Source organism: Trachemys scripta, chromosome 7 (genome assembly GCF_013100865.1).
Source record: "Trachemys scripta elegans isolate TJP31775 chromosome 7, CAS_Tse_1.0, whole genome shotgun sequence".
Taxonomy (NCBI): domain Eukaryota; kingdom Metazoa; phylum Chordata; order Testudines; family Emydidae; genus Trachemys; species Trachemys scripta.
Window position 1 is genome coordinate 77,411,968 of NC_048304.1, and position 27,316 is coordinate 77,439,283.

At 41.0% G+C, this 27,316-nt stretch overlaps 1 protein-coding gene across 38 annotated transcripts in view; it reads right to left on the bottom strand.

The window, feature by feature from the left end:
• Positions 1–13,949: 13,949 nt before the first annotated feature.
• ANK3 (ankyrin 3) overlaps positions 13,950–27,316 on the bottom strand; it is a 439,766-nt gene continuing 426,399 nt past the window's right edge. For 30 of the 38 annotated variants that reach the window (XM_034777631.1, XM_034777652.1, XM_034777642.1 and 27 more), the window contains 4 exons: positions 21,775–21,858; positions 21,593–21,652; positions 18,999–19,084; positions 13,950–15,332 (listed from right to left, as the gene is read on the bottom strand). In XM_034777631.1, the coding sequence (XP_034633522.1) occupies positions 19,016–19,084; positions 21,593–21,652; positions 21,775–21,858 (213 nt within the window). In that variant the 3' untranslated portion in view covers positions 13,950–15,332; positions 18,999–19,015. The remainder of the gene's footprint in view (positions 15,333–18,998; positions 19,085–21,592; positions 21,653–21,774; positions 21,859–27,316) is intronic. The other 8 variants (XM_034777660.1, XM_034777654.1, XM_034777661.1 and 5 more) reach the window with 2 other exon arrangements.

Below are 27,316 nucleotides of genomic sequence, written 5' to 3' on the forward strand. Positions count from 1 at the left end.
TCCACATCCCAAACCCCTCATTCCTGGCCCCCATTCCAGAACTTGCACCCCCAGCCCAGAAACCATACTCCCTCCCACACTCCAACCCCCCCCTGCCTCAACCCACAGCCCCCTCCCACATTCCGAATCCCTTGGTTCCCACCTCCCAGTTTGGAACCCTCTTGTGCACCCCAAACCCCTCATCCCCACCCGCACCCCAGAGCCCACACCCCCAGCTGGAGCCCTCACCCCCCTCCTGCACCCCAACTCCCTGCTCCAGCCCAGAGCCCTCTTCTGCACCCTGAACCCCTCATTTCTGGCCCCATCCCAGAGCCTGCACCCACAGTTAGCGCCCTTACCCCTCCCACTCTCCAACCCTCGCCCCCAGCCCAATGAAAGTGAGTGATGGCGGGGAGAGTGCGCCACTGAGGGAGGGGGAATGTAGTGAGTGGGGGCGCGGGGCCTTGGGGAAGGGGTGGGGCTAGGGTGTTCGATTTTGTGAGATTACAAAGTTGGCAACCCTAACCACCATCCATTGGCACAGTTCCACTTGTCCTTAGTAACTTCTGGGTAGACGGCCGATGGTAGTCCCAATAACATCTCTTTGTCCTCGGTTACCTCTGGTGGCAGGGCATGGATGGCTAAGGGGTCTGGTCCAGAGTCCCACAGAGGGCTTGAGACATCTGCCTCCTTCCCTGGCTCAGCCCCAACTGAGCTGTAAGGCCCTCTCCTTATACTTCCTGTCCTGCCCCTGCACTTCTGGGAGGGGCAGGGCTGGTTTGGCTAAGCCCACCAGGGAGAGTGTAGTGGTTGGTCAGGACCAGTCTTAGAGGGATGCCACTCTACCTCACTTCAATGCCAATTAAATCTTGATATATCATCACTCCATCTCATAGAATTGGCTTTGTCATATATTTTCCAAAAGATACTCCAAACCCTATTTTAGAAATGTTTGACAGAGTATTAACATTTGTATTGGTGCTGTGTTTTTATATCCATTTGTGTGTCAAGTCAGATTGACTAATTACCCTGTGTCTAACTGTAAGGCCTCAGAGGGAGATAAAAATTATAACTTGGATGTCAAAGGCACCTAGATGAGCTAGGCACTGAACTCCTGTTGAAATTCAATAGGAGGTGGCACCTACCTCTCTTAAACTCCTTTGAAAATCTCAGCCCATATCAAATAGCTTTTAGAAAATGTATGTGTAGGAAACTGGCTGAAAATAGCCTTTCTATACATCAAATGCTGTGATTTTAAGGTCTGATACCTCCAGAACTGCCTGTGCTTGAAACTAGTGCTGTATCCCTGTGCAAAGGAGGATTCCCATGTTCCCCATTGACATGGTTTGCGGGGGAAGGGCATGGAGTGAAGGAAACATTTGCTGACGGTGTAACGACAGCTATTTGAAGCTGCTTAGAGATTTGGAATGTTAGAAACAGTCCAGACAAGGTGGGTGAGGTAATATCTGTTATTGGCCCAACGTCTGCTGGTGAAAGAGACAAGCTGTCGAGCTTACAAGAAAGCTCTTCTTCAGGTAGCCCAGGTTGAGATAGATTAGTGGGCAGAGTGCAGGTGATATAGCCAAAGGGATGAGCTAAATGCAATTTATCCATATATATATATATCATCACAATATGTGTGGCATAAATGACAGCTAGATTAGACAGAATATACACTAAGGTCCCAGTTATGCAATTGAATCTGTAGAAGTAAACCCTTTTGCTTGTGTGGAGCTTTGTTGAAATCAACGGGGTCCCATGAAGGCGTGAGGTCTAGTCGTGGAAATCTGATAGCAAGATTGGCATCTTAACTATTGAAATGATAGGTATTTTAGAAATGCCTTAGCAGCTAGGTAGAATCTCTGTAGAATAGGCTATTGAACTGTAGGTACAAAGAAAAAATAATATGGAATTGATGTAAGAATTTTCCCACCAAGTCCAGCTTTGTTGCTTTACCGCCTTCTCCCTCGGTTGGAGCTGCATCATATGCACTCTCCTCAATTTTTTAGCCTGTGTGCATAATAATGAATGATAACTTGGCATGTCTATAACACTTCCAAGGTCCAAGCAGTACTGCAACATTATCTAATTAATCCTCACTACTGCCCTGTGAAGCAAGAAAGTATTAGCCTCACTTTACATTTCAGATGAGGTAACTGAAGTAGAATGGTGATATAGCTTGCCCAGTGACATAGCATGAGTCAGGTGAAAGGCAGGATTAACACTCAGGGGTACCTGATGCTTGGGCTTGAGACCACACTCTCTCCCTCTACACAGTAAATTGGAAAATAATGTACATAAAATTAATTACAATTTATATCTGAATATTCCAAATAAATACATTGTGAGAGAAAATGCTATTCTAATTAGCACTGAAGACAATGAAATGTTGTGCTTGGCACATCAGTGAAATATTAACCAGATCAATGAAAAAGCACAAGTATGTGATAAAAGTATAATTAACAAAACTCCTTTTTATAGACATGAGCCAGCTGTCTTCAAGTAGTGAATTTAAATACTCTGGTGTCCTACACCATTTTATCTGCCTGTGAAGCTGAGGGGTAGTAAAATAAGAGAGTCTATGTTCTCTTATGTTGCAGGGGGTGGAGGGCAGCAGAACCATGAAAAAACAGTGGAAAATGTGTCATGGGGCTGCACAGAAGGGAAAGATGGCTGCACAGTATATTATTCCCCTTGATCTGTAGCTGCCAGGAGCCCCTCCGCAGGAGTTACTGGTCTAAACTACAGAAACTTGGTAAGCTGCAAAACACAACTTAGAGGGCTTTTCCTATCTAAACTAGCCACTTGTGGCAGTAAATGGGGCCAAATCCCTGTGTAGACAAGGCCTAATTTACTCCAAAATTGTATAGTGGTATCTGGGATAAGCCTGAATCCATTCACACTCAACTGAATGTGTGCCATCATGGGTGCAGCTGCAATTGGTGCACTGTCAACTCTGACACCTGTCATTCATCATCCTTTGGCTTTCAGAGCCAACATTTTGCTCCCACCAACATTCTGAGCTTGCCAGCTGAGAGTCCCCTCTTTCCTCCCTCTTGCCCCCATCACACCTCTGTCAGCAATACCTCCCCAGAAATGCCCACCTACCCATGGCAGGCAGCATTCAGTGCAGCCCTGGAGGGCATCTGTGCAAATGTGACTGTAAGTCATCTTTTTGTGTTTCCCTATGCTAGGGTGGCTATGCACTGGTCCAGTTTCCTAGCACATCAGAACTACCTGCAATGGCAAGCAACATGCGCTTGGGGCTGTTGAACTTCAGCAGTATAGTGCAAAGAGGCCTGACCACAGTGCAGAACGTGCCCCTGAATTTCATAGCACCTGTGTGAAACAGGTATTATTATATCCATTCTACAGATGGGTAAATAGAGGCAGGACCGGCTTTAGGCCGATTCCCCCAATTCCCTGGAATCAGGCCCCGTGGGTAAGAGGGCCCCGCATCCATGCCTAAGAGGGCCCCGCGGCTTAGGCTCACCCGGCGGTGGTCCGGTCCGGCAGCATTTCAGCGGGGGGGTGGGGTCCACTCCGGTTGTCTTTGGCGGCAGGGGGTCCTTCAGTGCCGCAGAAGACGCGGAACAGACCCCCCGCCGCCGAAATGCCACCGAAGACCCGGACCGTGGAATCGGGCCCCGCAAGTCCTAAAGCCAGCCCTGAACAGAGGCATCAAAATTACGAGCTGTGTTCAACATCACACACACTAGTCATTTGCAGAGCTGGCAAGAGAATCCAGGAATCCTGTCTTTCTGACTTGCACTGGAGCCACTAGATCCGTGGTTCTCAACCTATTTACCATTGTGGGCCGCATATGCAGCTCTCTCTGTATTACTTGGGCCACATCCAGACAATATATGTACTAGCTGTATGGCCTTGAGGATGTCACATGGGCCGCAGCTGTGTGCTGATTGGGTCACAAGTGGCCCGCAGGCTACGGGTTGAGAACCACTGCACTAAATAAAATACATATGTGAGTAAAAGACAGACAGGATTGAGTATATATTGGTAATGCCTGAAAACCAAACAAATGGGCTTATTTTCTTTGTACTTACAGGTTTTCAAATTGTGCTCCCAGGATTTGGGAAAACAGGGCCAGCTCTCTCTCAGCCCTCTAAAAGGACCAGCTTGTACTGTGTTAAGAGAGCTGTACTTAGAAAGAGGAGAAAAAGGTTTGTTCATAATGAGCAACTCCACTATTTAATTTTGATCTGCATGAATACTAATCAAAACAAACATATGATCAGCTGCACAATTAGCTTAAATATTTTGTTTGGCTGGCCTGCAAAGGCTTTTAAATATCTTCTCTCAGCATCAGGAAATACAAAAGATATAGTACCATCTTTTTAAAAAAAAATGTTTATTTATAACAATATATACAAAAATGTTCCTATCCAATCAAAGAATCTTAAAATGTCATCCAGTACTATGTAATGATAGAGCACAAGTTCACATAAAAAAGGAAGCAATAAAAAGGAATGTATTTCTTGACAGTAACTATCATTACAGGAGGTAATGAGCAATTAGAACACAATTTCATAAATTCGCATAATTGACAGCAATATTTTATAAAATATATTGCCAGTTATGGTGGTTAGAATAGGTATGCTTGAGGGTTTAATAAAATCTTTAATATAATACAGAGGGCCGTTAGTCATTTGTAAGAACTACGATATCATTACAATTATATTATACAATGCATATTAAAATGCAATTAATGGAAAAAATCGTATCTGAGAAATAAACAAACAACATTTAAAAAAAAATGTAGAGCCAAATGGAATTACCTCGCAATAAAGCATTACAATGGGAATATCTATCGCATACATAGATCTTTCTACCATTAGGGTAATAGCTACTACATGGGCAAAAGTTTCATTTGAAAAACAGTATTAAGAACAGAGGGAAACCAATTCACTAGTATTAGGCTTAAAATTTAGGGCCTAATCCTGCTGTCATTGAAATCAACAACTAAAGGTCCATTGCCTTCAGTAATGCATGATACAATACTTAGAAAATGAAGCTATGGGCCTATGATAAAACCAGGTGAGAAATACAGAGTTTCTTTCTTACCACCAGTCCTAGCAGAGGATTATATTAAGAGAAATATCTGTGGAGGACAGTATAATTAATTATGATGTGACATGGAGCAATAAATGTACACCCTATGAGATAGTTAGCTCTTGTTTTTTTCTTTCTTTGTCATTTCCCAAAAGAATTTTTTCATCATTTGTAGTAGGTTTGCTTTGTTGTTCTAGCTGTTGTGCTATAATAATCTATAGCTTCTGGAAGCTTTCCAAGGAGTGCTGTGCATTTCTGTTTTATAGGTCAAATGGCTTCTCAATAGTTCAACATTAGCATGGTGGGAAAAGTACCAGTAAACTTTATTATACATTTTTACCTTGCTCCTGGATTTAGGATCAAATAAATAAAGCCAGGTACAATTAGCATGCTGTTTTCAGTACCAGCAATTAGGAAAAGTGTGGCGTGTACATTTTTCTGAACAACGCACTTTGGCCCCCCCATTACTAATTCCTTTTCCATGCAATAATAGATGACCCTTTATGCAAGGCCCTGTGTACAGTGCAGCAGACTGGACCTACATTCTGTATCCCCTCCCTCTATGCCAATTTCTGCAGCACTCTGGTTTGACAGACTGGAAATTGTACAACAGTTTCCTTTAAATTTAAAATTAGAGATTTGTTCTAAACAAAATATGAACTTGAATAATATATCAGTACAATAAACTCACTGTTATTTATAGCAATATTAAATAGAATTCATTTTTAGCAGTCAGGACATAGAATGCATCTGGGTATTGTGGGATATGCATATTAACTGGACGATCTCCTAAAATGATCAACCGTGTAAAAACTGACAGTGTTGATACTCAAATTGTCTGCTTTGAGTTTCAGAGTCGATGATCCATTGAAATTAATGGGAAAAGTAGCTCGGAAGGTTGTGTATGTCCCCATCTGCCTGCAGATTCAGTAAAACAACACTGGTTTATATTTGGTGCATGTTTTTAAGGTTTTCTTTGCAAATGTACAAGCTATGAACAATTTTTTTTTTAGATGAAAACTCTGAGTCTGGAGAACAAATCTGCCAAGGGGTGGATTCTGCAGCAAATAGTGGCCTATGTGAGCCTCTGTCTGTCTGGCCTGCAAGATTGAATATATAGATCAAATGAAGTACTTGATCCTGTGAGGCACTGAGTTCCTCCTCGGGATGTTGGGTGTCCTTACCCCTCACAAATTTTTCAGAATTATGTCCTAAGAGAGGTTAATGTGTGGCTGCAAATATCTGGGGTATTGGGATGAAAAGAAAATGCTTATTTTGTTCATTCTGTTTTGCAGGGTCTGTCCATTGAAGTGAATGGCATTTTTTGGTAAGTATCTGTGCAGTCTCTTTTCATTAGATTGTTTCTTTATCATGGAGTTGTGTGGCCAAATCTCTGTTGGTGTAACTCCACTGAACTCAATGGAGTTACAGCAGCAGAGAATTTGACTCTTTAAAAAAAAGACACAACTTATAAACCCAATTACGATCCATACACTCCAAAACAAATGAGAACACATTAAATACAAAAACATGTACCAAGTACTTGAAGATATTGAATAGAGAGCTGAATATTAAAATACTCCACTGCCAGGTAAAATCATTACCACTCCACTGCATAAACGCACAAATTGGGTCCTATGTACTTGTCCTTTGTTTAATTGGAGAGCCACTGCTGCCAATCATGTGTCTATGGCCAATCCATCATAAAAAAGTCTACGTAGTAAATCTCAGCATAGACCGAGTTACTTAATAATGTCTTTGTATAATTGTACTCATTCTAAATAGTTGTAAATAACTAAAATAACTGTAATTCATCATTTTTCCTTTTAAGCACTAATAGCAAGAATTCTGGGATTTATTTTTTAGTTTTCTACAGTATATTTCCATGTAATTACCTTAAAATGACTGTCTAGAGTGACTCTATTTCCTGTGAAGCTGTATTGCACAAAAGCACCCCAGCCAGATGCAGGTGTCAGACCTCCAGGAAACCTCTTCAGTTAGCACTAATAAGGATGGTGGTGCAGAACTCCTGCAAACAACTGTAGTTTATCTCACTAATATATCTTCTACTTCAGGGACTATAGTAATTTATAACATCCAATTACAAATGAAATATAATATAGATTTTTGCAGAAATTGAACAATTGATGTAGAATATTAAACAAACAGCCAAAACAGCATTAAACACACACAACCAAAGAATACAGCAATTTGCAATACCATTAATTTGAATAGGAGCATATTCATATGATTTTCAATCTTGCCTGTAAGGCTAATGTTGCACTGGAGAAAAACTGGGGGAAAAAGAGAAAATTATACTAAAAGAAAATGATCAAGCCAGGGCTGTTTGCATTTCCTTTGCTGTTACTGGAGAGATTTGTGTTTCACTAGGATTTAGCAAATTTCCAGCCCATATTCTCCTTCTGTCTGATGCTAAATAAAAACATGTCTTAATCCTGCTATCCCTGTGCACCCTGAGCTACTGCTTTGCTTGAATACATTCAATACAAACAACTGTGTCCACACAATATTTAATGTGCTTGCAGTTTTAAACTCAGGAATTTTAGAATTAAGATTCCCCTGTGAATCTTAATTCTGTCCCCTTGTACAAATACATTATGGGCTAAATTCTGGAAAGCTGCACACTAGGGATTTTGGCGGTGGCTTGGAGGAAGGAATCAGGCTTCACTATGGCATTATATGTGCCTCTGCAGGCACTGCTGCAGCCTCATAGGTGAATTGCCAGGGTATCTGCATTCACAGCACCACCTGCCTGTCCCGCTCCTCAAACACTCTTTGCGTTCTTGGGAACTAGAATCCTCTGCAGGCACATAACCTTAGCATGGTCTGAAGTCAGGCCCTCCCGCATTCTGCCCCAGTCCACTGAGTCATGGCCCTTTGTGGAGGGGCAGGCAAGAGGTGTGCACTAAGAGTCTGTCTTGATATCATCACAAATCACCAGGCACCAAGATGGATCACCAGGCACCAAGACATGGTAAATGTTTATTTCACTAATATGGGTTTCCTGTGTGGCAGTACAGATTTCAGACCCCAGCTCTTCTTCCCCAGGTGCACCCTCACAGGAGCAGTGCAGGATTCCTACATAGTGCTCAAGAGAGTGCTAGCAGGTCCACAGCCTGCCAAGAGTGTGGTCTTTTGCCTACGGATATGATCATGCCTTCAGCTAGAAGCACATCCTACCTGGAGACACACATTGCTCCTCTTTGCACCTGGCAGATCATCTCCTTTGCCCAGCAGAATGGCTCTAGTGCCAAACACAGAGATGATACTAGTTCTTATCGTCCCTCCCATTCCCACCACACAGTTCATCTCCTCAGGGCAGGGTTTTGCCCACAAAAGCATATTCGCCTTTATCAGAAGGTTCCTATTATTTGTCATTAGGAAATAACACCTTCTGTGCACTGTTAAAATGTATACCCCTGCACACAGTGAGATCAATACCAGTGCAAGTGCATCACACACTAAGAATTGAATAGAAACAGCATTGTACAGTTTATTGGTGTTCAATTTTTACCAGAAAATGTGACAGTTTATCAGCATTTAAGTGTTGTTGTTGTTGCTTAATAAAGCCACACACTTTGGTAGAACCAGTCAGAGTATGTCCTCCCCTTCCATACGTTAGTTATCCCAGAGCTGTATAATAAATATTTAGGATGAATTCCTTATTAAAGTCAGAAGTTTTATCATTGACTTCACTAAGGCCAGCATTTCACCTTTGGTGCCTAGAGCAGATCAGTACCCAGTTTTAACTAATCATGAAATGCAATACCCAGCTAACTTGGGCCCGGCACGTCAGCCCTTCTCTGTGTGACGTTCTCATTCAGGTCACTAGGAATTCTCCAAGACTCCGCATAATGCATGTGTGCAAGCGGGGTTAGAATTAAGACTGTTGTGGGAATTTAAACACTGAATTTGATCTCCTTTCAGGGTTTAAAATCAGGGTGAAATCTTGGCCCCATTGAAGTAAATAGCAAAACTTGTATTGACTTCAGAGGGGGCCAGGATTTTACCCTTGAAACTAAAAGCTGCTGAAATAATGAATGGATTTTAGCATGAGGAAAGACCATAGTGGTTTCTCCTGAAAAATACAAAAGATCTCCTAGTCTCCAACCTGCCAACAATTGTGAAAGAAAAATCCCATTTGCACTCTCTAATATTGCACTTCATGACTCTAGAGCAGGGGCGGCCAATTGCATGCAGCTCTTTTAAATTTAAAGTGTGGCTTGTGGAGCCCCCCACATCTCTCCCCTGATTCTCCACCAACCAGACTGGGGGAGGGAGCGGGAGCTTGGTGCTTCTTCCCTCCAGTGCGATGGTGCGGCTTCATCCCCGTGGGGCGTGCCTTCCAGGGCTTGGGGCTTCTTCCCCACCCTGATCCCCGGCAGGCATGCCCACCTCTCAAACTTCTGAAGATTATTGTATGCAACTCGCAGGATCAGTAAGTTTGGCCACCACTGCTCTAAAGGTATATTTCACTATAGCATAGTCCTGTCCTTTGGACAGAGCAGATTGAATATATTATTTATTTTTTGCAAATTCAGGGGGCAAATGAATTGTTTTGGAGCAACATTCAGGGCCAAATTTAGGATCTCTAGGCACAGTTGAGACGACGGGCCTTGCAGAGGATAGCTGTCCACGAAGTAGGGAGGGGAACAGAATCTTTCCCAGCCCCAGGGGCGTAGAATTATACAAGTGTAGGACCTCAGTAGATCATCTAGTTCAGTCCCCGCACTCAAGGCAGGACTAAATAATAACTAGATCATTCCTGGCATCACAGAGCATCAGCAAAGCTGCAATTGCAGCTCAGAAAGTTGAAAAAGGCAATTTTGGCGGTTGAAATCTATGTAGTCAGGAATCAATAGCCAGAGCTGCGCTTTCTTTGTCCCATCTCACATTGGTTGAAAACATTGGGATAGAACATTTTTCGCTGAAATGGTTCAATTTCACCAAAGTTCTGAGATAAACTTGTCTGGTTTCCTGCCGGCTTTCCTTCCGGTGGACTTCCCTGACGATAGTTACTCCTGGGCTTCCAGCTGCAGTACCCTGAAGCGGGGGCTCCATTCCCTTTCCACAAAGAATTTGAAAATATTTGGTTTTTGGTCCAAATTGGAATGAAACCAAATTTCAAAATATCAAAATCCTTTGCAAAAGCGGAATGAGCTTTTTTCTGCTCTGCTGTAGCCTTTACAGAATGCTTTATCTGAGGAAGGACAATCCTGTTTGGTTAAATAAGAACGTTTCAGCTACAGAGGTTTTTTTGTTTTTGTTTTTTAAGTTTCAGGTTAGTTTTGTTAAGGTTCCTCCGTCTCTTTTCTCTAGTGATAGGTAAACTTCACTAGGTTCATGTAAGCATTGAGATGGTTAGGCACTAATTCAAAGTGTATCCCAAATGCCCACAGCGCCTTCCCTACTTGGATCTGATTCTTGTGCCTTCCTAGCTTTGTTCTTCAAAGGAGAAATCCTCCTCCCCTCTTCAGGTAGCTCCTCTTCAACAGAGTTGTCCCAGCGCCCTCAAAGAAGATGATATGGTTCAGCTAAACTTAAAACAACAAAGCTCTAATTTATTGCTTTTTTTCCCACAACTCCACCCTTCGGCTCCCCTCAATTATACGCTGATTTATCTATGGTGAGAAATTGAAGTTTGCTGTTTACATCATCTCTAAATTTGGAGTATAAAGATAAAACAATATAAGGCTTGTTTTCATGTAGAACTGTGGATCACTTCCTGATTGGCTGTACTGCACTTTAATACAGTTGAACAGTATATTTCTTTGTGAATGAGCTGATAACGTGACAGGTCAGGTCAGCCTGTTCTCTCATTGTAGAGACCCAGATTAGAGAATGGAACTGAGCTTGAAAGGCATTGTGAGCCAACAGATGCTAGGAACGCCTCAGAGTTGGCAGGTTGACAGTTCTCTTCTAAATTCTTCTCATTGCGCGCACACACACACACACACACACACACACACACACACACACACACACACACACACACACTCCTTTCTGCATATACAGCCCAGAAACCTATTGAACCTGTGACAGTTTCACCCAGTTGCTGTCCCAAAATGGAGCTCTGATTTTCCACAGTCTTGCATCTTTTGTAGAAATCAGAATGGCAGCATTTTCCACTCACTGTGCCCTGGTGTAAATGATTGCGCAAGGTGGAGGACAGCAGAGAAACAGGGCTGAGGTCTCTGGTAAACTCCTGCTCCAGTTCTGGCCTTCTTGTAAATCTGGCTTCTTCTTAACTTTGATGTTGTTTCCAGCTTCTCTGTTGTTGGTCTGAGGCCCAGCTAGGTTCACATGTATATTTTCGTATAATTATCTGTCTCAGGAAACAGAACTTCTGTCCACCAAATATAACTAAAGTCTGCCAAATAGGAACTCTGAAAGGGGCCTCTGCAGAGAAGACATGGATGAAACAAAATCCTGATTGCCATTAGTTCTCTTAGCTATCATAAGAGAAATAAAGAGGAACTCAAGACTGTAGTGCAGTGGTTCTCAGATTCATGATTGCTGGTGATTGGCATGGCTGTCGTGCTCCTCTCCTCTTGGTTTCCATCTTGTAAATTGCATTAAAAGATAGCTAGAATGCATACAATACATATTATTTTTCCAAGAAAACAATGGATTGTAGTTGTTTCAGGGATGTCATACGATCATGGATGGGCGTGCAAGTGGTCTGCATGAGTCTGAAAGAGAGTGGGGCTTGGTCTACACTACCCCCCCCAATTCGAACTAAGGTACGCAACTTCAGCTACATGAATAACGTAGCTGAAGTCGAAGTACCTTAGTTCGAACTTACCTTGGTCCACACGCGGCAGGCAGGCTCCCCCGTCGACTCCGCGGTACTCCTCTCGCCGAGCTGAAGTACCGCAGTCGACGGCAAGCACTTCCGGGTTCGACTTATCGCGTCCAGACTAGACGCGATAAGTCGAACCCAGAACTTCGATTTCCAGCCGTCGAACTAGCTGGTAAGTGTAGCCAAGGCCTGGGAGTGTCTACAAGACACTCCCTTTACAAGGCAGATATGGTTGAGGGGAGCAATAGCTCAGTGGTTTTGAGCATTGGCCTGCTTAAACCCAGCAATCCTTGAGGGGGCCACTTAGGGATCTAGGGCAAAATTAGTACTTGGTCCTGCTAGTGAAGGCAGGGGGCTGGACTCAATGACCTTTCAAGGTCCCTTCCAGTTCTAGGAGATAGGATATCTCCATTAATTTATTTGGGGGGGAGGGATAGCTCAGTGGTTTGAGCATTGGCCTGCTAAACCCAGGGTTATGAGTTCAATCCTTGAGGGGGCCATTTGGGGATTTAGTGCAGGATTGGTCCTGCTTTGAGCAGGGGGTTGGACTAGATGGCCTCCTGAGGTCCCTTCCAACACTGATATTCTATGGTCTATCTACATTATGAAAAAGTCTGAGAATCCTTGCTCTAGTGAATAGATTGCTACCGACTAGTGAAGATGATAATATTGGAATATCACAGAGTCACACAGAACTTGGACCTTAATAATAACTGCTTGTGCTTCAACAGAGTAAGTGATGGAGGTGATAGTTACCCTTCAAATTCACTGGGGTGATGAGCAGAGGCATCTGAATATGGCAGCAGTAAATGTCATGATTGGGGTAAAATATGTACTGCAACACATAATGTCTAAGAATTATAAAGAACCTTTCATTTATTGCCACAGCTTCCAAAATTTCCAGCCATAACCTTAAAATATTGACAAAGATAAGTTGATGTGCTAACATTAACATATTATAAACGCGTAAGAACAGATCCTTGGTTGGTGTAAACTGGCAGAACTCCACTGAAGTCAATTGAACTATCCTTATTTATTCCAAGTCAGGATCTGGCCCAGAATTTGGAAGGATGAAGAAAATGGTATAATGCATGAAACACCAGTAATGCAAGTTAGGGTATGTCTTCACTTACTGGAGGGTCCGGCGGCAGGCAATCGATGTTCTGGGATCGATCCCGGAAGTGCTTGCCGTCGACGCCAGTACTCCAGCTCGGTGAGAGGAGTACGCGGCATCGACGGGGGAGCCTCCCTGCCACGTTTGGACCCGCGGTAAGTTCGGACTAAGGTACTTCGAATTCAGCTACGTTATTAATGTAGCTGAATTTGCGTACCTTAGTCCGAAGTGGGGGCTTAGTGGGGACCAGGCCAAAGTGACAAATATCTCATTTTTAATACTGCTACACCAGGTAAAAAGGAGTATGTGAATATTGTAAATAGGTCAGTTATTTATTGTAAAATAATTAAGAATGTCACAAACAATAGAGTCAGTTGATTGATGGCATGTAACACAGTGTCCAAAAGGATGGACCCAGTATTGGGCAGTGATTGTAGATTCATGGTGGTTTATGCCATCATGCTGGCACTATTATGGTGATCCATGATATAGAATGTACAGGAGGTGTGTGTATGATCTACAGGGGATCAGTGTGATTATGGATGTGTTGGGAATGAAACTGGTTTGTTAGTAGTATTTTTATTGGGTCTTGATTATGTGAAATAGAGTAAAAGAGAGTACCAGAGTTATGTATGAGAGGAGACTGTCTTTAATTTGTGACATTGGTCAAGTAACACCTGTTTTAACACAGTCCTTTCCCTAGTGCTATTTGTGTTTTATAAATGGAATAATCCAACAGGTGTGGGTAGCAGGGCTTTGCCTAATTTAGTTGAGGATGTGATGCATGATACATTGCCCCTCTGTGGCCCACTTGGGCAAAGCATGCCAAGTGATGGCCGGGCTCACTGCTGTCATACAAAGCAAACTGAGTGGGACAGAAGTGAAAAGGGCTGGGATAATTAATGGTTGGCATTCTGAAGACATGATTTTAAAAGGTATAATAATACTGCAAAATACACATTATTGAAGAGTTTTAACACAATTTATTTTATGCTTAAATAATCAGCTAGATCATCCAGTGTATGTTGTTTTCATACATACGTAATTAGAGCTATTATCAATGAATGTTGTTTTCATATGAATATAATCAACAAATTAAAGTATTTCACCAAAACCCAAATAAAAATGCCCTTTAAAACACAGCAGCCTTAACAACCTAATATTACACTGCTAGAATGATTACAGATGATTGGCTTACTGAAAGATTCTACATCTTATAGCCAGTACACAATACAGTAATAATTTTACAGCGTGCTGCCAGTCTATTAGCTAATAATTTCTCTTCGGTTCATTTTAAAATATCCCAAACTTGTGCTTTATAAGAGCACCAACCCAGTTCTAAAGCTGCAAGCATTACCCCCATTATAAAGCGAGAACAGATAGCACCCCCCTCCCCATAATGCAACTACTGTATATGGTATGTTGTTAGGTCATTTCATTGAAAAATTGGCAACAGCAACAAATATTAGATGAAGGGCTTTGTGTTTACAGATAAAATCCTATTTATCATGTTGCAGTATAGTGTTTGCAAAACTGGAAAAGATTTAATCAAAATAAGGTGAAACACATGCATCAAAATATTAGTACTCTGAAGAAAAGTTTTCACAGAACTACAGAATTCCTCATTTTGGGAATCATTTAAATTTGCAGCAGATTTTAAAGATTTTTTTAAAATCAAGCTAGCATTTTTGCATATACAAACATTATAATTGCTAATATACAAGAATCTGTGAAGATACACCCAGAATATCCTCGTAGGTGTAGCCATTTGAGACACCTATTCTGTTTGATGCATTTGCAATATTCTGTTTGTGATCTAAGAGGCAGTGCCTTATCAACATTTATTCTATTTTCTGTTAGAATTTATACAGTGTTATTTATTTACAGCAAAACTATTGATGTTTAAAAAAGAAACAAATAGTGTTTTATACCCTGACAGTTTGGGTCCAAGAAAAATAAGGCGAGCTGTTGTGGATTTAGTAATTTTAGTGTCTTTCCATGTTTTAACCATTTCATCTTCTTATGTCCTTCTGACCACAGGAATTTATTTCTTTTATGATGACATCAAATTGCTTGAAATAAAGCTGTTAACAGCATGGCAATCTTGTATATACACTGCATTGTTAATTGCACACTCTCCAATCCTGTGAATGAAAGTGAATTTCCATGCTCTGTAAATTGGCTCATGCTAAATTAAATTTTTATTGTTTTTTTTTGCATAAAAAACATGCGGTTAATGTGTGGAAGCAGCAAACACACGCACACTTGTATCAGTGAATGTTTAATTCCTGTTGATTTTTCTTCCATAGTGTCTGTCTAGAATACTGGCAGTAAAAGCACACAATCCTGTGAAAAAAAGACAGCACAAAATGGTTTCAGAATATCTCTTCAGAATCATTTTCCTACATTTTTGCAATACAAAAAAAGTCTAATGAATCTTATGGTATGCTGTAAAAAAAAAGTTAAATAAGGCAGTTTTTAATGAAGTTAGTTGAATTTCCAGTATGACGGTATAAGTCTGTCAACATATGGTATGCTCCTGATGAAGTGGGTTACAAAATGTTTGGAACACATTACATTTCATTACAATGAAGAAGTTAACAGCTTTTCAAAAATGTCTGAGTAATATATGCTAGCAGAGATAGCGACATTTCCAGAATGACAGTACAACTCCAATATCATCACTTTTCTGTGTGTGTTATGGCCCAGATCCCGCACTCATTGCACATTCAGAACTCCCACTGACTAGGAGAAAAAGGCACGTAGAATCAGACTTTATGAGGCTACATGCAATGGAAGTGTGATTAGACTAGGAATTAAATGGACATATCACCATGTGGCTTAATTTGGTGGATAAGAATAGTGTGGATATGAAAGAAATGCAATTCATGTTCTCTTGCCTATTTGAAAATGGTCATAAAGTTCTGCATATAGTGATAGTAACTATCATCTACCTAAGAAGTTTGTTAAATCTGTCATACAAGAGCAATGGAAGTGCATCACAGCTGATGACAGTGCTGTAATCCCATATTAATGACAGATAAAAATGCAATAAAAACATGCTAACACATCATGAACTGAAAGAAGCCAACCATTCTTCCTAGCAACTTAATGTAGAAAAGCTTGTTTGTCTTTCTAAGCTCTGTTTAAACACTGACTGTGGGATTCAGAGACTGCATGTACATGCCTGTTTATTAAATCAGGTCACAGGTCCATGCACATTCCAAAGGAGAGCACTCTCTTTGTCCTTTTATGGTAAAACAATGTGTCCTTACCCATGTATGTTGCCTACATAAATCTACCCCTTGCTCTGAAAGCCCAGGGTCTAAGTCTTGCTGGTACAAGCAGATCTCAGTGAAAGTAACAAATTTAATTTCACAGAATTTCACATGAAAATTTTCAGCATTTAATGTCTATGCATAATTCAAATTTTGCTTTATTTTCAATGTTGAAAAAGCCATTTTGCCTCAAAAACTTGCAAACAATATACATTTTTGCATATTTTCGATGTGAAAGCCATCTTTGCTCAAAACCAGTCCCTTTCTTCATTTGTTTTTGCTCAAAGACAGATCCAAATTCCCTGGTAACGTACCATCTGTGAAAATGAACCTAGTTTGAGTTCAGAATAAAATATTTAAATGTTTGAATTTTCAATCTTAACATTTTATTTTGCTTAATCTAGTTGCAAGCTTTTAATTATGGAACATCAACACAGGGCACAGATCACATCCATAATTAACCTCTGTGTAGAGAGCCGTTTTCATTTTTTTCTGAATTTGTGGCCAGGTTCTAGCTAGGAACAACTACATACTGGAAATCATGTGGGAAAGCTATAACAGTTCACAGGAAATGTGAATGGATTTGTTTTCTGAAGAGCTCACTAAGAAGGTCAGGATAGATTAGGCAAGAGTTGCTTTATAGGGTAATATTTTATTTAAAATTGAATACCCCCACCATGCTATGTATTCATCCTATGGCAATGGCATTGCATCACACTTACACACTAAAGGGTTCTTGCTGCATCCCATACCGCTTAAGAAATATTGGGCTTGATCCTGCATTCCTTCTAAACCTGATATTCCCACTGGTTTCAACAGGGGCAAGGGCATGGTTTTTTAGGTGTATAAGGACAACTGTCATGCAGATCTAATCTGCCTGTTGATAGGGATGACAGATACAGGAAAATCCTAAATCCTAGATAGGTATATAGGAGCAGACCTTTTAGCTGGGGCACATTTTCCTACAATCAAGTCCTCCTCTTTGGCTTGCTTTCTACAGAGTGGTAAGTTAGCCAAAACTCCACAAGTGAGAAAGGGTTTCATTAAGAACATTCATTTTCTTTGTACCTAAATATTGTATGAATACATTCTGCAGACACACTGTGAAGTGGTATTAGTTCTGTTACCATACTTTGGATGTTTCAAAATAAACACCTCAATTCAGAAATGGTGTTAGGCTGACCTGGGAGGCTGGCAGCAGGTTATTAGGCTGCCAAGAGAAAGTGAGTACAGTAGAACCTCAGCATTATGAACTGGCCAGTCAACTACACACCTCATTTGGACCTGGAAGTACACAATCAGACAGCAGCAGTCCCTCTCCACCTCCCCCCCCCAAAAGCAAATACAGTACAGCACTGTGTTAAACATAAACAACAACAAAAATAAAGGGAAAGCTGCATTTTTCTTCTTCATAGTAAAGTTTCAAAGATGTATTAAGTCAATGTTCAGTTGTAAACTTTTGAAAGAACAACCATAACGTTCTGTTCAGCGTTACGAACAACTTCCACTCCCGAGGTGTTCATAACTCTGAGGTTCTACTGTAGTCAGGTTTGAGATGCTTGCTCTTCAGAGGCTGGATCCTGTGAAGTCCTGAGTGCTCTGGCCCTGATCCAGCACTTAAGTACATGATGAACTTTAAGTATGTGTATAGTCCTGTTGAAATCAATGAAACTATTCACATTCTTAAAAATTCAGCACATGCCTCTCTGAACTGAAGCCAGATTGTCCAGGACCTCACAGGAACAAGCCCCAGAGCTAGTGAACCTCAGGTTGGGTACATTATAATCATTGCAGAGAACCACTGGCCATCTGGAGATGACTTCATTCTTCCTCTAACGTATCTTCAGAATGACATTGGGATTAGTTTTATGGATGCTATTTATTCTATTCTGTATCCCTACAGTCAATCCTGTATCAGGCTGTGTAGGGAAAGAGACTGCTTGTGGGATGTAGGTTTAAGGATTAAAAACAAAGCTAAGGAAAATTCAGGGATAAAAATACCCTAGTACTGTATATGCATAAAATGGAAGGCCTGATTGAATTAAGCTGTGACTAAGATCATCCATTTGATGCAAAACAAAGCACCATACAGAATGTCCTTTTCTTCATTTATAATCAAGTTTGCTACATTTCTAGACAAAATAATCCTGCCGGTTTCATAATTAGCAAAGTGATACAGAGGAATTGCAATAATGACCATTTAAATTTGGCATAGGTTTTATTTCAGCAGCATCTACAAATCATCAGCTGTTTTGTTATAATTGTAAAGGGCGGATCCATAAAATTCATAGGAAACATTTAGTAAGGATTATTTGTTGATGTATATTTAGACTTTTTAATGAATTTTACAAGGACATTGGCTTTCATAACACTCAGATCATGTGTCTGACTGAAAGAAGTGCTTCACTCAAGATATACTGTTTACATTACAAGTGTATACATACACTGTATGCAAGTCAGTTACTTCTCACATTCAAGTCTGATTTTATTAACAGTAATTTTGTTAACTGTGAACTGTATGTGCCCTAGAACTCTACTCCTACAAATAGTTTTTTAAAATAACATACACATATTTTGTTCATATTTGCAGCATGCAGGCCTGATATTGGACTTCCCAGTTTAAAACAGATGCAGCGGTAGAAGAGAGTTAATTGTTTATACAATGTGCTAATTGGTGCACTAGTACTGTATTTGCTCTAGGCCTAAACAATGGAATAATATTTATCAAACTGACCCTTCAGTGTTCTGCTGTTATGAATAACTCTTCTTCTCCACATGTCTGACTTCTCTCTTTGTCTTAACCTTATAACCTTCTCCCTGCTTTGAAGAAAAGGTACACACATTAACACATATGCAGAAAGCATTTGGAATTATAAAACTTTTCCAAACAGGTTCCATGTAGCTATAATAGGATAAGTAAAAAGCAGTTAAATCACATCAACACTTCATTTCAAAGTTACACACAATTCAGAGTTAACCACTCTGCTGAGTTGCAAAAACAGGCTGGAAATATCATCTAAAAGTAGAAATCACAGGTTTAAATTTTCAAAAATAGACACTAATTTTGGATGCCTCCGTTGTTGGTACCAAACTTGAAATACCTAGGGTTGAGCTTCCCACTGACTTTCGTTAGATTTGTGGGTGCTCAGCGTTTCTGGAAAAATCAAACCCATAGGCATCCTAGTTGGGCACTCAAAATTAGTGGCCACTTTTGAAAATTTAAACCATAGTTATTATGATGTCTCATAACAACTGTGCTTTAAAGTGAATAGGTTAGTAAAGGAAGAAAAATAGCCAAACAAAAAAATTCACCAAAGCAGAGCAGCAGAAATACAGCCAAGGAAACTGACAAGCAGTGCATGTGTCATAAATAAGGCTACGATTTTGTCAAGGGTATTTTTATTAAAAGTCACGGACAGGACATGGGCAATAGACAATTTAATCACAGAAATATACACACAGGTTAATGCAGTTTTCACTGCATCAGTAGAGAAGCTTTTAAATTGCCTAGTAAACTTGGACTGAAGCCAGACCCCCACCGCACAGGGCTGAAGCCGAAGCCAAAGCCGGAGCCCCACTTAGGGTGATCAGACATCCTGTTATTAGGGGCTTTGTCTTATATATGCAACTATACTTCTCCCACCCTGTGGGGAAAAAAAGGTGTCCCGATTTTTCACACTTGCTATCTGGTCACCCTAGCCCTGCCACCTGGGCCTGAAGCCCAAGCCTGAGCCCACTGCCCAGGGCTGAAGCCCAAGCCCGAGAGGGACTGAAGAATAAGCCAAAGAACTCGCAGACATCTCTTGAAATCACGGAATCTGTGACTTCCATGACAGAGCTGTAGCGTTAGTCACAGATTCTTGCCTTTTAATGCAGCAGACTATTAGCCAATGTCACATATATTTCCAAAATGCGTTGTGTTTAGGTTAAGTTGTAGAACCATGAGCAGAATTCTTTGTACCTATGCTAACCTTTTTGTGGAAATCTACTAATAGTTACACTGTTCCAGCCTTTGTTCTTTGTATGTGCAGAATCTGTCAGATGTATGTTCTGTTAAGGAATGTTATATATGGATTCTGTGTTGGGTGCCATTAGTAGAAAACAGTTCATGGCTCTATGGTCTATCCAGAATATTGACATCCAGAATGTTATTGTGTGCTGGATACAATATGTTAGGAAGGATTTGGACTGATGTCTTTGTATCCTGAAAAACAGGTATGAAGTTAGATAAGAAAAGGGGAGTTAAGGTGTGAATCTTCTACTTGCTGTAAACAAGGAGACTATATTAAGTCAAATTAAGTTCTTACTTTAGGATAAACACAGATGAAAAATTGAAGCTGCAGTTATTGCAAGCCTGTTCCCCAGAGTTGGTATCCTCTCTGTTTGGGTTGATTTATCTATGTTTAATAAACTGATTGAGCCAAGTTTTCTGAGGTCTTGTCAACTGATAATCAAATCACAGCCCTAACAAGACCTAGAACTGAAGCTATTCTACATTAATTAAAAATAACCCAATATTTATCTAAAAATAAATACCCTAGCCACTTTGGGATGACTTGCACCCTACAGGTCACACAGAAAGAGCAGTTCTTATGCTTCAGGGCATACAAGAAGTGAAGTTGGAACTGGCTCCTGCATGGGGTTGTATGGGAAGACAGAAGCTACTTGCACCCCTATTTCCCTTCTATTCTCCAGAGAGGCTGGCGCTGAGTAAGGATTTCGGGATTTGGCCTGATGTTCTCTTCTCCACACTGCCAAAATCCAAACATGTTCATGGCAGGCTGAATTCTGAAACCACTTAATCACATGAGCTGTGCCACTGAAGGATTACTCAGGTTAGTAAGGGGTTGCAGGATCAGGTCCCCTCTTCACTACAGGTAAATCTTTTTTCTGTTTGTGAAGGAATGATACAAAACATATATCAGGTCCAGGTTAAAAATGCTAAAAGACAACCAAAATAAACATATGAAACTACTTATTTTTGGGGAGGGAGAGGGGGGTCAAAGATGAGAATTCAGACACAGTCCTAAATTTAAAACCAAAACCACTGACTGTTTTATACAAACAAACCCCCATATCTTAGTGTGAAAAAGATTTTTGCTGCTAGCACAATGCAAATATACCTTTCTGAAAGTGAACCCTATCAGTAAACATTACAATTGTAAAACTTTGCCCTTCATCCAGATGCACAGCTTGTCAACAATGCAAGCACTTCTCTTTGCCAAGACTTGATGTTAAATTGCAAACCTCCAGCCCTTTAGTAGCACTTTATAGATAGTCAGCACAACCCTCCTCAATTGTTATTTCTTTGTAGCCCCCCTCCATTACCATTTCACCAACTTTTCTCTCATGTGGGATAACAACACGTCTTATTACTTTCCGGGTGACCTGTAGGAAGCAACACATGAAAAGTATCGATTTTCTTTCCTGATTCTAAAAGGAGAAAGCATGGTAAGAGTAGTTAATTGAATACAAAGACTCAGAACAGTGAAATTGCAATTCATGATTACTTTTCTTGTGATGATGTTGCCTTCTTCATCGGTAAACTGTTCTTCTGTTACTGATTCACCAGGAATATTTTTTGCTTCCTCACCCTAAAGAATGTGTTATATGATTAGCAATAGAACCTATATTTTTGCAATGCCCACACATTTGTTTTCACACCACTCCAAGCAACAAACACATGCTAGGTTGGATTTTAAGTAACAAAATATGTTCAAATGGGTTTATCTCACATGGATAAGGTGAAAAGCTTTCTTATAAATGTGCTAATAGCTGTATTTTAGTCCATGAAAGGTGTCCTTAAAGCATTTACTGAGTTTCTAACTTGTTTCTTTTAAGCACTAAATCATGAATCAAACTCCTTGAGCAACAAGTACTTTTTCTGTAACGTTAGAGCGCTGTTGTCTAATTCATATGGAAGCAGCAGTTCACAATGGTGTAGTCTCTAAACAGACATCCATTAAGCTATAAATGCCAACCATTTATGTACAGGAATTCTAAAATCCAAGTACAGAGGGTAAAATTTGGATTTTAAAAGAAAAATGCACCCAGCTCACCCAATCAAACAGCCTAAAAGTTCACATGAGAAGAAACATTTCTCTCTATTTATAGAACGTATAGAAGTATTTGAAAAGAAATCTTGTTGAAATGGAAGCATCTGCCAGCTTGTTGACAAATGACATAGACCTGGTTCATAGCTCTCTGAAGTCAATGGAACTCCTTCCATTGACTTTATTGGACTTTTGATCAAGCACATTGCCTGTGAAACCAGCAATATAGAAGACCAATGTAAGTGACTGTTAAAAACAGTTTTCGGTCCTGTTTTAATACTAGCTTAACATCACTGCAATGATTATGGGTAAATTTTCAGTATCACCTAAGTGACTCAGCAGTCTAAGTCTCTGACTTTTAATGGGACTTAGGCATCCACATTAGAAAACTTGGCCTTTCAGGATAACATTTTCAAAAGTGCCTAAGTACCCACACTTGAGTTCCTGAAATAAATAAATGCACATTTTACTTGTGCAAAATGGGTAAGTGAGCATAAAAAATGGTACTCATGTGCACAGTTTATCTATACAATTTACATTTCTAACATGCAGCAACTCCTAACTCCTGGTCCAATATGAACAATGACTAAAAACAAACAAACTCTGCCTGAAAATACAGACTGCACTAAAATTAGTACCAACATTGTCCCACAAGCCAGCCCCATGGGACCAAGAACTTTTTCCTTCCTCTCACACATACTCCTCAGAAGGCTAAGGGAAAAACATAAACCTTGAGTGATGCTCTGAAGGTCAGCAAACTTGGACTCTGCCAGCCCAAGGGGCACACCTGTGTTCCAAAGCAAAGGCTACTCACCCTGTCACACTAGCCCTTTCTCACTGATTAAAACTGATGAGCTGTTAATTCTAGCACCTCAGCTGATCTCAACTGCTACAGTATCTTCACATAAAGAGAAGGGCCATCTCTAAGGTGTGCAGGACACAACCCATTTAGGGATTTATAGGGCCAAACCAACATCTTGAATTGCATGTGGACATGAACTAGAAGCTAGTGCAGGTGTCGGAACCTAATATAATATATTCCCTACACATAGCTTGGCTAAATAACTAAGCAGTCATTTTCTGCACTGGCGGAAATTCTCAGATGGGCTGCTGGTGGAGCTCCATGCAGAGCGCACTACAGTAATCCAGTCTCAATGTGACTGTGGTGAAGCTCTAATGAGAAAGAAGAAATCAAAAAATTGGCTTAGGCATTGATTACAAACTGCACATTGAAGTGAGGAATGACAAAATGGGCCCCTGTGGCATTCTCAAGAAGGCAAGTACCCACCTTGGTGGGTCTTTCATTTGCTTTGGTTATCTTTCTTCCCCTGCCCTTCTTGAAGGCAAGATGACTTTTTAAGCAGGATATGCCCATAGCAAGGAACTGTTGCCTGCTGTGTTGGTGGCCATGGGGCTGGGAGGTGGCAAATGGTTTGACAAATACTTTATGAACTGAAATTTGTGGTGTGTTTTCCAGCCGTTGTGTGAAATACAGGGACAACAATACCCTTAAGTTTCAGAGATGAAGCTGGCTGGGAACTGATGGTAGGATCTATTATGCTGGGCACTTTTGCAACTGTCATTTAGACCAATACATTTTATTTTTTAAAACCGTGCCATCCGTTCCAATGTAATGTAATTAAAATCCATAACAACAACAATGTGGCCCAATGACAGGGAAGTAGAGACTTAGGAGACCTAAGATGTATTCTCAGCTCTAGTGACAGGTTTCAGAGTAGCAGCCGTGTTAGTCTGTATCCGCAAAAAAAACCAGGAGTACTTGTGGCACCTTAGAGACTAACAAATTTATTAGAGCATAAGCTTTCGAAGTGGGCAGTAGCCCATGAAAGCTTATGCTCTAATAAATTTGTTAGTCTCTAAGGTGCCACAAGTACTCCTGTCCTTTCAGCTCTAGTGGTCACTTGCAGGGGTGCCATTGGGGGGGGGGGGGAGACAGGAAAGGGCTCTAGCCCCCTTCCCCTGCCCAAGTTTCCTAGGGGAGGTCTACTCACCCTAGCCCGAGACAGAGCTCTTAAGTGCAACGGCTTGAGTATGATATGTGATGAGTACTAAAGCTGGGAGCAGCACAACCTTTGGGGCACGGAGTTTGTTTATAAACAGAGGCAGGGTGATTAAGATTAAGGATCATTAGACATGGAAACAAAGGGTAGGAATAAAAGGTGAGAATGGAGAGAGGTAAATAATGGTGTCCCTCAGGGGTCTGTACCGGGACCAGTCCTATTCAACATATTCATAAATGATCTGGAAAAAGGGGTACACAGTGAGGTGATAAAATTTGCAGATGATACAAAATTACTCAAGATAGTTAAATCCAAAGCAGACTGCGAATAGTTACGAAGGGATCTCACAAAACTGGGTGACTGGGCATCACAATAGCAGAAGAAACTCAGTGTTGATAAATGCAAAGTAATGCACTTGGCAAAATATAATCCCAACTATACATACAAAATATAATCCCAACTATACATACTAAATTAGCAGAACCTGTCAATAAAGAGAGCTTGGAGTCATTGTGGATAGTTCTCTGAAAACATCTGCTCAATGTGCAGTGGCAATTTAAAAAGCTAACAGAAAATTGGGACTCATTAGGAAAGGAATAGATAATAAGAGAAAAATATCATATTGCCTCTATATAAATCCACGGTATGCCAACATATTGAATAGTGCTTGCAGATTCAGTCACCCCATCTCAAAAAAGATATATTGGATTTGAAAAAGGTACAGAGAAGGGCAACAGAAATGATTAGGGATATACAGCACCTTCTGTATGAGGAGGTATTAAAAAGACTGGGACTTTTTAGCTTGGAAAAGAGATGACTAAGCGAGTATATGACAGAGGTCTCTAAAATCATGACTGGTGTGGGAAAATTGAATCAGGAATTGTTATTTACTCTTTCACATAACACAAGAACTAGGGGTCACCAAATGAAATTAATAGGCAGCAGATTTAAAACAAAACAAAAAAAGTATTTCTTCACAGTCAACATGTAGAACTCTTTGCCAGGGGATGTTGTGAAGACCAAAACTATTACAGGGTTCCAATAAGAATTAGATAAGCTCATGGAGGATAGGTCCAGCAATGCTATTAGCCAGGGTGGACAGGGATCCAACACCATGTTCTGCCTGTCCGTTGCCTCTGTTTGCCAGAAGCTGGGAGTGGGCAATAGGGCAACTTGATGATTGCCTGTTCTGTTCATTCCCTCTGAAGCACCTGGCATTGGCCACTGTTGAAAGACAGGATACTGGCCTAGATGGACCATTGGGGGCCATTCTGATGTTCTTATATAGAACCCAGATGTATCTGCTCCCCACTATAACCCACTAGACCCCGCTCTCCTCCCAGAGCTAGGATAGAACCCAGGAGTCCTGACAGGGTCTTTCTCTCCATGGAGTTAGTAATAAAGTAAGAATATACATTAAAATTTTAAACCTAATCAGTATCCCTTAAGTGACTTGCCATGAGATGTCACAACATGTTGTTATTAGAGCTGAGTGGGTCTAATATTTATTTAATTTTCTTGCTTTTATAAAGGAATTAGATACAGGGCTCCTAAGTAGCCCCAGGAATAACAGTTAAAGTTGCCCCCCACACACACCAAAATCTGAAATAGCGCTCCTGGTCACTTGCTATATGACCTTGGGCACGTCACTTCATTTTTCTGACCCCCTGTTTCCTCCCCTTCCCCAATCCTTTGTCTGCTTTTTTAGACTGTATGCAGTGTTAATGTAGCTGTGTCGGTCCCAGGATACTAGCGACACAAAGGGGGTGAGGTAATATCTTTTATTGGACCATTGATGAGAGAGACGAGCTTACACAGCTCTCATCCGAAGAAGAAAGCTTGTCTCTCTCATCAACCGTACTTGGTCCAATAAAAGATATTACCTTACCCACCGTGTCTCTCCAGTTAGACTGTAAGCATTTTGCTGCTGGGGGCTGTGTGTGTGTACAGTGCTGAGTTCAATGGGGTCCTGATCTCAACTAGGGCCTGTAGGCAGTACTGTAATATAAATAATGAATAATAACATCACCATAACCGCCATCATAAAAAGTATGGCTCATAGGAAAGGTAACCAACACACGATGCCATGCGCATGCCCAGCTGCTCTCAGTTTGCTTTTATACTTGTTTCCTTTCTTACTGCATAAACAGGTGGCAATTTTGTCTGTATGTTTAGATATTTTTACATAAATGAGTGACACCTACTGTGATCAACTTTGAAACACAACATATCAGTAAATTGGAAGATTTTTCTTGTTTGTGGGTAGTTAAAATAAATTACAGTAGGGTTCACAGTAGATAGGGAGATAGATCGGATTGCACTGTATTTTCTAACCCGATGTAGTTATTAAGAAGGACATTTACTAGAAAAACTTGCCCACTGGCGGTTTTACTTGCTTTTGTCATGAACATAAAGTGGTGTTGGGTTAGAAAAGCACATTAGATAATCCCACCACAATTGCTGCTTTTTGCCTTGAAAATACAGAACCGGTGCATCCACAGCAGAAGTGAAGAGTAGATTCTTCCTGCTGCAACATGTTTGTATAAAGCTTTATTTTACCCATGACCATTTTAAATCACTGTCACAACATGGAGAGCTTTAGAAAAGCAGGAAGAAAAACTTCATATAGTACATTCATGATTAATGGAAGCTCAGTTATATCCCGGGGATTGTAGTGAACAAAGCTATGATTCATGTGCTCCAACTCCAGAGGGGGTGGTCAGGGGACAAGGAGCTGGGGGGAGATTGGATGAGTCGGGAGTTCTGGGGGGGGGGGCTATCAGGAGGCAGGGGTATGGAGAGGGGTTGGGGCAGGCAGGGAGCAGGGGGGGTTGTATGGGTCAGGAGTTCTGGGGGTCCTGTCAGGAGGCGGGGAGCAGTTGGATAGGCGTGGGAGTCCCGGGGGTCTGTCTGGGGGCGGGGGTGTGGATAAGGGTCGGGGCAGTCAGGGAACAGGTAGGGGGTAGGGTCCTAGGGGG